At 43.4% G+C, this 11960-nt stretch overlaps 1 protein-coding gene across 1 annotated transcript in view; it reads right to left on the reverse strand.

The window, feature by feature from the left end:
- Positions 1-1114: 1114 nt before the first annotated feature.
- Positions 1115-11960, reverse strand: part of LOC109921060 (GRB10-interacting GYF protein 2-like) — a 49512-nt gene continuing 38666 nt past the window's right edge. Inside the window, exons 20-25 of the mRNA XM_048620038.1 lie at positions 11069-11265; positions 10435-10592; positions 9213-9379; positions 6341-6400; positions 4475-4622; positions 1115-1865 (exon numbers count right to left, since the gene is read on the reverse strand). Coding sequence (XP_048475995.1) covers positions 1798-1865; positions 4475-4622; positions 6341-6400; positions 9213-9379; positions 10435-10592; positions 11069-11265 — 798 coding nt within the window. The 3' untranslated portion in view covers positions 1115-1797. The remainder of the gene's footprint in view (positions 1866-4474; positions 4623-6340; positions 6401-9212; positions 9380-10434; positions 10593-11068; positions 11266-11960) is intronic.

Below are 11960 nucleotides of genomic sequence, written 5' to 3' on the forward strand. Positions count from 1 at the left end.
ATTACAAAGGCTCATTCCTCCTGACCTACAGACAGGCTACAAGGCCAGAGGCAACCATTAATTTAGTTCCATCTGATCACCACATATATGTTGGAACCAGCCGTTGTCAGACAGCCATCAAGCAGCAGGTAGCCCTAGGTGAAACCACCTCCTTACAAAGCTTCAAGTAGTTTAGCCAAGTAAATGGGCACACACTGCGACCCAGGATAGTCCATTATGGATGGCTCACTAGGTTAAATGCTGCAGTTTCCCAGCTAAGCACAGAAGAGACAGTAGGTAGGAAGTAAAGGTATTTACTAGCAATTTTTACACTTCTTAGACAAAGAGAAGCAGTGATAGCCTTTACCCCTGTACAGCCACATGATAAAACACAGGTGGGGTGCCAATCTTCCAATGGAGAGCTGTCTTGTGAAACAAATACTGCACAGGTCTGCCTCACCTCACTGGATGTTACTTTTAAATGACCATGTTTCTCAAAAGCTTTAAGACAAGGTGTGGGTTGATGCGAGAAAGGAATTTGTAAAATAAGTAGGGGGATAAAAGCATTATTGTAATTGGAGCCACTTTGCTAGAGATCAAAACTAAAGCAGCAAACTCTCTGTAGAGATGTACCCCGTTATAACCAATTCTGAATCAACATTTATGGGGAACAGAAATTTGGAAGGGAAAAAACACCAGATGAAGTATAATGACCTCCACCTTTTAAAAACACATGCACAAGTCAGTCTGAAATGGTCCCATATCAACAGTGGCGATGAGCATACTGCTGTTGCAGTGCTGTCAGGTCAACTCTTCTTTGTTTGGGATGGGGGATGGTGGTGGCGGCAAGGCAAATCCTAGGTTTGCTGCAGTCTCGTCACCTCCCAAACAACGTTGAGCAGAACGTAGGCTGTCACCGCTTTCAATCCTTTCCTCTCGTCCATTAGTTCCAACACCCGCTTCTGGGTCTGTCGTGGCAGTTCTGGCCATCAAGGTCTGCTTTCATTTTGCTGGGGAGTTGGATTGCTAGATTAACAGAAGTAGGGCCAGGGCAGTGTGTCGAGGCATGCCATGTTTGGGGTGTGGGGCCGCAATAGCTGCTTGTTTTTAAGAAACAAAACCAACCAAAAAAAGCTGTCAACGCAGCAGTCCACTTGAACCACCCTGTCCAAGTACTTATTTATTATTTATTTTTTTACATTCCTTGTATAGAGCACCACGAAAACGCTGAAAGTCCACACTCGCGCAGTGCTGTCTAGTTAAGTCCAATGTAGCTTGGTGCTGTGTGTGCAACCAAAGTAAAACTCAGAAAGTGGCCTCCTGATGCCTGGGTTTCCCTATCTCCCTCCTCGCTCTCTCTGTTCGCCTCTCCTTTTATATTAGGTAGGGACCCAAACTCGCAATCACATTGTCCAAATTATAGCACACCAAAAGTTCCAGTTCTGGATTCAGTCTCTAAGTGCATTTCTTCAGGCTCCACATCCTTTCAAAAAAAACATTTAAAAAAAAAACAGTAACAGTGTTTTGCAGATATATTTCCAAAAAAGGAACTTTTTTAAATTCAAGAAAACCTCCAGTTTCAGTCTATGTACAACGTCTAATAAAGTGCATGGTTATTAAGGTGCTTCATCCAATGAAGAACAGAAGTACCCAGAGGATTCACCAAAAAAATTAAGTGAATTTCACACTTCTTGCCAGCAGAGGGAGCGGAGATCCTGGATCCATCACTGTGACCACCTGCCATGAAGCATGTTCCAGGTACGGTCGAGTAGGAGTCAAAGGCAGCTTTTAGGAATATCTTTTGTTTTTAAACCTTGTTTAAAAGTCATCCATTGTCTCTATTTCTCCCATGTTCAGTCGCTCTGACGACGCGTTCACAGAAAAGCCTGTGTAAAGAGAGAGAGCATGGGAATTAATTTAAATTCAACTTATTTCTCCTGCTTTTAGACAGAGTTTGAGACAGATTTATGCCTGATCATGTCTTTAGTTCATAAAGCACAGAAGGGTATGCTAATACAAGGGTTGTGCTTGGGGAATCCAAAGGCCTGGATTGTTAAAACAAGGATGATGAGAGTTCAACTCTCAACATGAAAGCGCAAGGAGCTGAATGTAAAATCTCTGGAAAACAGAATTTAAAAAAAGCTGGCAGTGGAAGTCACTGTGAAGTTATAAAAGTTGTCTTAAAAATACAGATTTGCTGAGGTCCTTTAAGATTGCTTAGTAAATCCTTACTTAGCCTGGTCTGCAGCCCACATATCAAAGTAATTGACACTCAACAAGTCTCCATGCAGAAAAGCAACAGCACCTTCACCTTGCACACTGCGGTGGCTCAAGAAGGAACACCACTGTCTCAGGCCAACAAATGCTCACCTTGCCAACAATGCTCACAGTGCAAGAATGTGAGATTTCACAATAGGACTGCAAGACGACATCAAGGACAAGCAAAGTTCCATTCTCTGGTGATTCATTTAAGCTTTCCCCTCCCTTGTCCAATGGATGCCAGCATCAGCTATAACTACCCCCAGGGTGAGCTCAGCTAGCTTTACACTGTACAAATCCAACAGATACATCAGTCAAAGTCATCAACAGAAGTGAGGTCATCCATGCAGGCCATCAAATCTATTGTGCATCTCCAAGAAACAATCCACTCAGTTCCATTCCCCTACTCTACCTCCCATTCCTGAGTTTATTTACTTATAGTGTCTATCTAACCTCCTCCTGAAATCATTACCTCCACTGTAGGCAGTGAGTTCAAAGTCATCACCATTCAATGCCTTAAAATATTCTCTTAGCAAAGTCTTACATGGAAACGGCTTTCCCTTGACTACCTTACCTAAACAGGTCAATCTTGTACACATCCATAACATCTCTACTCAATCTCCTTTGCTTCTAGGGTAACAGCTCTAAAATCTCCTCCGCATCTTTCCCAGGGCTCTTGCATTCTTCCTAAGTGTGGTACTTTGGAACAATATAAGTATTTTGGTAATCAAAGACAGCAGGGCAAGAAGCCAAAAAGCCAGTCAATTCCATGCACAGATGAAACGCAAGTACCATTAGTTCCTCAAAATCCATTGTTTCCTCCTCCTCCTGACTTGGGTTGTTTATCATTTTTCTTTATTCCTTCACCAAGTGCTGTCTTGTCTGCATTCCATGATGCTATTACATCCAACGAATAGGCCAAGCAGCCAAAACGCCTTCTCATTTGGCTTGTGAACTGGGAGTACAACTGAGGCGTGAAGGAGCAAAGTGAATCAGAGGAAGACTTCTTGCTTTAACTCAGAGGGATCTTGTCATGCTTCATTCTAGGGTTTGCAGGGGCTCTCCACATTGGATGCAGTAGATAGTATTCACACTGTAGTGGCACCACTGACATAAGGAACCAGTTTCCAACACTGCATAGAATGCAAACGGAAGCCAAACTTTCCATACAAAACGGACATTGCAGGAAATGATTATTCCCTTCTCGCTCATGAATTGCTCGATTTGGTGTTGTCTGGTAATTCCATCAAGACACGAGTAATAGAGAACTGAATTGGAGCAATAGGCAATTATTCAACTGTTGAGGAAGGCAGCATCATAGTTGAGCTCACTATTGTTGCTACTTTCCAGGAGTGGTCACTGGTTGCAACCAGCAGGGATTGCAACCAATTCTTCCTAGTCTTTGCTGCCCTATTGCTGACAGCTAAGCAGAAGCAAGGAACTGAACATGAGGCAGTCTCTTCTACTGTGAACAAACCATTTCTTCAAGCAATAAAGCTCAAACCCCAGCTCTACAATTACTTTCAAGACAACTAATTAGGGACGGGGCTGTGGGCAGAATGAGACAGTGGATTTTGCAAAGAAGCAAAAGCACCCAACAGAAAATATACACAGCTAAATGCATTGTGATGCACATTTCTGTCACGATTTAAGACGAAGCCCAATCTTACCAACATAGCACTATCCTATTTAACCTTTTTAAAGTCTTAGGGTAAAAACAAGAGTTAGATGAAATGAAGTCTCCTGTTACCTAACATCCCAAAAGTACTAAATGGGTGGGAACCAGAAAGGACTGGGAAATGTCAAGGTCAGTGAATACAGAGTGGGAAGCAAGTATTCAGTCCTGAATCTGTGTCCCTTCTCGGGTTAAAAAAAAAGTCTTTTATTCAGGTAACGTGGTCACTAGATTTTGCCATCAAAAATTACCCTTGAAGTCAGTGACTCGCTCATCAATTTCTGGAGGGCAGTTAAGGGTCGACCAATTTGCTGGAGTCATGTGTGAGCCAGACCAGGTAAGGAGTTTCCTTCCCTAATGGACATTGACTTGATGGGTTTTTAACGTCAACTATGGATTTGCTTTTAATTCCAGATATTTTACTGGATTAACATTTCACCATCTGCTGTGACAGGCATCAAATTTGTATCCCCAGAACAAAGGCCTGGGCTGCTGGATTACAAGTCCACCACTTCCCTCTTGCATAGTGGCAATGCAATCATAATGGACAGCGACTCTTACCCAGGATACTAGGATCAGCCCGCACCATCTTTTGCTTCTTTTTCTTTTTCCCAGCTTGCGAGCTCTCGTAAGACGATTGCTGTGCACTGTTGTGATTACCCTGGAAGAGTGACTGTAGGCTGTTTGAACCGATTCCCCAGATGGAGTCCTGGCACAAGAGAAGCCATCACACAATTAGTTTGTCACAATCCTTTTTGAGGGAGCAACTGTAATCAATCGTGTGGGTAGTGATGTTGCAACCGGCTTCAGTGCCCATGGGCTTGCTGGGGATTGGGAGTGAATGAGTTGCTAATGAGGACAGAGGAAGCACACAGTCTCTGTTCCAACTCCTGAGCTCTGGTGGTAGTCCACATGTTGGTGTGATGCCACAGGCAGCTCAGGCTGGGTGCAAGTACCCCTATTAGCGGTAAGATGGCAACAGGGCAACCAACATGCATAGAAATAGAACACTGCATCAGCTGGCATCTTCAGCAAAGGGAGCACTAAGGGAAAAAGCAGGGTGGAGTCAGTGACCTAATCGCAAAGAAACTGCTTACAGGACCCACCAACATGGCTCCACACAAGACAAGTCACGCTGGCTCCCCTTTCATTTCCCTCTCCCCAACCCATCCCAATACAACTCTGGCAAGTTATGGAATTAGTACCATTAAGTAGTCATGAGGCAAATGCTGCGGAAGTCTGGTGGGTGGTACGTGTTGTGGTTAACTGGGAGCATCAGTGGATGCTGCTTATGTGGGAACTATTCCACACATGCCCCTACTGCCAAAACAGACGGCAGGTTTGGAGCCATTTTGATTTTATGGCACACGAGGGCAAGATGAGGGCAAGTGACAGCCTTCAAAAATTTGCCTACTCATCACTCGATTTAAGCATCAAAAGTCCTGTTCTCAACACTGCTGTTGGCTGTACGTCACAGCCTGAGAAACCGCTACAGGCTGTGGCACCTGGGAAATCTAGCATGGCTATCAAATTTAGGATATTTTGCACCAAACTCTAGGGTGAGACAATTAGGTGGATCTGCAGCAACGTAATGCTTAAGCTGTTTCAATGGGTCACTTGCCCTCATTCAGCATCCATTTGATAGTAAAACCCCATACAGCAACAAAAATCACCTGCTGAAATTGACAGCATCTCTTCTGGCCAGCCACCACAACCTTAGATAATGCCATATTTTAGGATTAGAATTATTTTCCCCCTTTATCACATCCATTTCCACACACCCAAACCTCCCCCAGTCCTTGCTGGGTTCCACTGACTCCCAGCAGCACAACACACACAGCTTCAACTTCTGTAACTAGTCAGGTCTCAACCCAATGCATTTGAGCAACCTTCTTGAGCCACAGGTCATAGCCCCAATCTTGCCCAGCTCTCATTTGCGAGTGTTGCTCATGTCAATGTCAGGGTCCAACTCCAAGACTGCACTCTTTAAAAACTCAGTCCAAAAACAACACCGTCACTTATGTCCCTTCCTCCAACCTTACATTCGGTTCCTTCCAAAATATCTTTTGTTTTTCTTCCTCAAGGTGACACTGATTCATGCTATGCTTGCTTCATCAGATTATGACAATTTATTTTATACAAAATTCTTTTAACAGACAACCTTCCTTTAGCCAATTCCCTAAATTCTTTGAACACAACTGTTCCATAATTCAAAACACATACAAATAGAATAGGTAGACTAAGTTAGAATGGTCATGGAAAACATTACTTGTCACTCCAAGTACTTTATACCATCTTTTAAACAACCAAACAGCTTTCACCAGATTTGATAGCTATTAAACATCACCAAAACACAATCCTGCACTTGGGTCTGCTGTAACTATGGCAGTAACAAGCCAGGCTGGAAAGAAAAAGTTCCATGCTAACCTGTAACCTGTCAGGCTGCAGAGCGAGGTTCCCAGTGAGGCTCAGAAGTTCCTTTGTTAACTAGGAAAGAAAGGGAAAACACCATAAATCCTCAGGGAATTGGATCCCAATGCGATGTCCACTGCACATTACTGTGGCACATGACTCAGATACACAATGCATCTCTCAGAGGCCAGGAAACCCACAAGGGAAAGAAAAAAAGATGGACGGAGATTTTTTCCCAGAACTTGCCCTCAGAACCAGAGTACTCAGAAGACGAAGAGATTATTCAGGATCAGGCTAGTTATCAACTGATGTTCACTGACATACAACCCCTTTCCGCACAACCATAAATAACCCAAAGGGAAGCCTTAATCAGTGAGTCAATGATTAATTATCAACATGACAGCAAGGAACCCCATATTATGTTTAGTAATAGATTTAACTCTTTGAAGGATGTTACTTGCACTGAAGACAATTCAAATTTACTCAGACCCCCTTCCTTCCTCTTTGCCAGCATGGGTTTTCGCTCCAATCCTTAAACTATCCCATGACCAAGAGGCAGATAAAAATCAGACGCAAGCAACCAACAAAAAGAGTACAAAGACTCACTGTATCCGTGCTTCATCAAATCCAATATGCGTTAACCAAAAAAAGCTTTGTATGTTGTGTGGATGTTTTAAGAGTCTGGGAGCCCTTCATTGACAATCCTATCCACAGACGCTTAAGATCACAGCTCTCACACCTTGAACAGGCTTCATTCTCCAAATAGACATTGCAGGAATGCACCACAGTTGATGCCGTACATGATCTACTATTCCAAACTGCCTGAAACCCCCAGGGCTCGCACCAATTAAATAAAGCAGAGAGCTAGCTCTCTGCAAAATTGACAAACAAGTAAAGAGAGGAGTGTTATCTTTAAAGACAGAGGTAGAGGTAAATAGCCCAACTACTGTTTTAAATATCCACTCCCTCCAACCCAGTGGCAGTAGTGTGTACCATTAACATCGATACACTACAACAACTCAAGATTCCTTCAAAAGCTGGGGTCTTGACCACTGAGAAGAACAAGGCTTGCAGGTGTCAGAGTATACAATCTTCTCCAAATTAGGGGGGAGATGGTGGCGTGGTGTTGGTGATAATAATGTTAGTGAACTACTCTGTTAGAGACCCCAACTAATGCTTCAGAGACACGGGCTCAAATCCCAGCACAGTAGGTGGTGGAACTGAAATCCAATTAATAAATCTGAAACAGACATCTGGTTTCATGATCACCATTCCTTCGGCTATTGGTGGCTGATGTAAAAACCCACTTGTTTCACATATACACTTCAGGGAAGGAAATATGTTGTCCTTACCCGATATAGCTTATGTGACTCCAGACCTACAGCAACGTGACTGATTCGCAAAGCCTCTGACGTGGCCGAACAAGCCACTCAGTTCAAAGGCAACTAGGGATGGACAACAAATATTAGCCTTACCAGCAACATCTATGTCTCATGAAAGAATACAATAAAAAAACTTCTCACTGCTCCTTTCAATACTGCAGGGCCAAAATTCTGGAAGCCCTAACTGCCATAATAACATCTTTATCACAAGAACTGTAGCAACTCAAATAGGTGCTCCACCACCACAAGTTTTTCAAGGGTGGGGGTGAGAATGGGCTGAATGCCAGTAGTTAGTCTTGCTTATAATTTCAAGAATGAATTTTTATTTAGGCAAGTATAAACACCTCAAAAAACTTAACCTCTACAAAAAATATTTCAGGTTTGTGATTGAGGGCAATCACCACTCACTTGGTGGGACGGGGGTTTCCACGTTATGTAGGGTTGTCACAATGCTCATTATGGAAGCAGTTTTTACAGCCAGGTTGCCCTCTCTGCTGCTAACCGTCTCCGATTATTCCCAGGCTGGGATTCGTTGATCAGGAAACTCTTCTGTTCTTTCCACACTCCTTTGGCAGAGGGTAAGATTAACAGGGCTGGCTATCAATGCTTGGCCATGTTACAAACGCAACTTCAGGTCCTGCAATGGGACTCAAACCTGGAGTTTCTGGCTCAGAGGCAGGGTTCTACAAAACTTCTACTTTGGGAATGAGTTAGGCACCTCACAGTACAGTACCCATGTGCATTGCCTGGAAGCCTGCCCTTTCTAAACTGATGCTACTTTGGCATACTCTATGATGCAAGATGGTTTCCAAGGCCAAGGACCTACTCAATGGCGTAATTGTGGAATTAATTGCCTTCCTGTTCCATGCTGGCAGCTTGTTATGATATTTTCCCTAATATTAATCAACCTCTGCTAGCTTTGTAAACAAACAAAAGAAAACTAAAGACACGTTAGATAGACAACAGATTAAATGCTCTATCCAACTTCACATTGTGGAGTGCAAAAGCCTGGCCCCAAATTCTGGCAACCAGAGCTCAAAAATATAAAAAGACAAGTGCAGACTCTAGGTTTCATGATACTATTGGTGGCTTTTTCAGACACACTAGTTGACATGCAAGTGTAATGGTGGAGAATGGCCTTTCTCTGTGCTGTAATAATTGAGATTCTGTGAAGCTGGGCTACTCTCCCACAATGTGCAGAGGATGTGGAACCAAAGGAAAATAGTCAACGAATAAATTAATAATGAGCGAGCTGGAAAATTTAACCCTGGCAAAAGTAAAGGCAGAATGGAGAAAATAGGAAAAGAACAATAAAATGAAAAATTGCCAGTTTTTGAAACTGGTTTCAAACCTGTTTGAAACAGGAAACATAACTCCATTAATCTGATGCCAATTCATTAGGTACACGTGCAAAAATAAGTAAGACTTTTGCAAATTTATGGAAGATGCATTCTGTTGATGGGAAAGCAGAGCCTGCCCTGCATGTTTTATCATTCATACGCTACCTGCTGTTGTTGTTGCCTTTGCTGGTTGGCCTTTTGTTTGGCACGACGCTCCAGGAACTGCTTGGCAAACTCTTTGGCCTCTGGGGTGTCACCCAGGTAAGCACGGATGTAATCGTGCACCTCATATGGCGAGTCCACTTCTTTAAGGAAGGATACAAACGTGGGTACTGAAACGACAAGAAAACCCATAAGAACCCCGATGAGGTCAGCTTTCTAAACGAGAAATTCTGCACATCCAAACCAAAGACCCACACAAACCAGGTTTACTTTCTCTCAGGTCCAACTTAAAAGTTGAGTCTCGGCAGTTGCAATTCCGTTCTGAGCGAGGATGGGGCTAAAAACCATAGAACCGCAAAAGCCAGTGTGGTAAAGGGAAAAAATTAATACTGTCCTGAGCGAAGGTTGTTCCTCTGAAGTTGAGATAAAACAACAGCAACTTTACTTTGTAATGCATGGCCTGGGATTGCTCAATATGGATACCAATCACCTAAAACATGCACTTGGCTGTTGCAATGCTTTGAAAGTACAAAGCTTCACCAACTGAAGGAAAACTCAACCAAACCCTGAGTAAAAGAAATTAGGATGGGGACAAGCTCTTTTACTTACTATCCTTCAGCATCCAAGTGAAATTCCAGATCAAGATTTTCACAATTCTATTGGATGCCAGAGTTTGCTAACAGAGCAACGTGGAAACTCAAACAGAGGATGGGATGGAATCACTCAGTGCGGAAACAGGCAGCAAGTCATGCTGTGAATGGCTTCACATCCATTGCCCCTAATACACCAAGTCAGTGAATTGCAAGCAACGTGTGTACCATGGTGGTGGGGGAAAGACTGAAGGACAATCAGTTTACCACATGTGGCAGCAACCTGAGAGCAATCGGGGGGCAGGTTATTCATCACCCTCTCATTAAGGTGAGAGGGCCTTTATTAGACCTTTATGGAAAAACTTAGAAATATAGTTTCATTATGTGTGCCGTGCAGAAGCACAACCCCTCTTCCACAGTCACACTACCCAGGAAGAAGCCGAACAAATTGTTTCGTGCTTGTGAGACCCAATGCAGGAAATTTTACCTTCTGATACAATCAGGCTGACAAAACAAAAAACCTGACAAATCTTTGCAGTAGGATTTCACAGCACAAGATCCCAAACCCCTACTTAGCTACCGGACTACGTCAAAGGGAGTTAGACTGAAGAGAAACAGGCACCATTTACACATACCATCAAGGTTATTGGCTGTGTTAAGGACATGCAGCATTTGCTCGCACCACTGAGTGAAGCCGTCCTGAGTTTTGCTCATTCCCTGGAACAGCTTCAGTAACTTCTCCTCCTCTTCAGTCTTCTTTTTGCTCGGTCTGGTAGGAATTCCATACGAGTCACTGCAGAAGGAATTTTTAAAAAGAGGTTTGTTGTCACCCATACTTCAATATGTCAACCAGATAAATTCAAAACATGACACTCCTCCTAAGTGAACTTTAGAAGTAAGTTACATAAAACTGAAGTTTTGAAACTATTACAAGCTCCTGGTTTTCTAACTAAAGCAAAACATTGAAGTCAGTACAAATGCAGGCCGTTTGACCGATTGCAGCAGTACTGGTATATTTGAAATCTCTATTTTTTGACCGTAACCCTGTTGAGTTCCTCATTCTTAGGTACCTGTCCAACTCCCATTTACAATCTCACAGGCAACTGGGTTTCCATCACATTTTCAGGTAGAGCGTTCCTAAAACGCACACCTCACACAGCTCTTTCTAAACCTTTTGACAACACAAATGTCCGTTCAACATGCACAATCATTTATTAAAACAAGAGAAGAGAGTGAGCACTCAAAATGACCTGGAAAACAGAGACAAACCTCAATGAAGGACTACTCCTGCTGTTCTTCAGTCCAGCACTTCTAATCACAGGGCCTGTGCTCTTCACAGCTTCGTCTCCCCAAAGGCTCATGTTAGAGTTCTTATTTTCGTGCATGCTCCACATGCTGCTCATATCAGACCCCCACTGGCCAGGCAATCCCCACACTGATGAGTTGTTCATAGGCATACTGGAATGCTAATGGCAGGCAAAAACAAGGGCACAGCAAGTAAATAGCAAAGATATGGAAAGACAACACGGCAATATGCCCGAGCTATTGTCTATGAGGTTGCAGAACCAAACTAACAGACCAACCCAAAGAGAAGTAAACCGAAACTAGTTAGCAGGTGCCTCTCCATTTCAGACAAACTGAGTGGGAATTGGGAGAAGACCAGAGGGCAAACAAGTACTCCATAAGGAGCAAGGCAAGAGGAGAGGGCAAGGCACTACAGCCAGCTTGAGGAGAGAAAACAGAACAGGAGAGATACAGGTGGGGAGACACAGAAGGAGGGAGAGAGAGGAGAAAATCTGAAGAACAAGGTAGAGGGAGGGAAAAGGCTGATGGTGAGAGAGAACCATGAATGTGAATGATGAGGAAGAGGAACAAGATGTGGTAGAAGGGATAAGAAAAAGACAGAAGGAAAAGGTAAATACAAAATATAATATCAATAAAAGCTTCTGAATTTTATCAAGAAATAGCAAGATCTGGAGTCAGAGACAACACAGTGTGGAGCTGGAGGAAGACAGCAGGCCAGGCAGCATCAGAGGAGCAAGAAATTTGACGCTTCGGGTCAGGACCCTTCTTCAGAAATTTTTTTTTTGAAGAAGGGTCCCAACCCGAAACGGCAACTTTCCTGCCCCTCTGATGCTGCCTGGCCTGCTGTGTTCCTCCA

Source organism: Rhincodon typus, chromosome 45 (assembly GCF_021869965.1).
Source record: "Rhincodon typus isolate 14 chromosome 45, sRhiTyp1.1, whole genome shotgun sequence".
Taxonomy (NCBI): Eukaryota; Metazoa; Chordata; class Chondrichthyes; order Orectolobiformes; family Rhincodontidae; genus Rhincodon; species Rhincodon typus.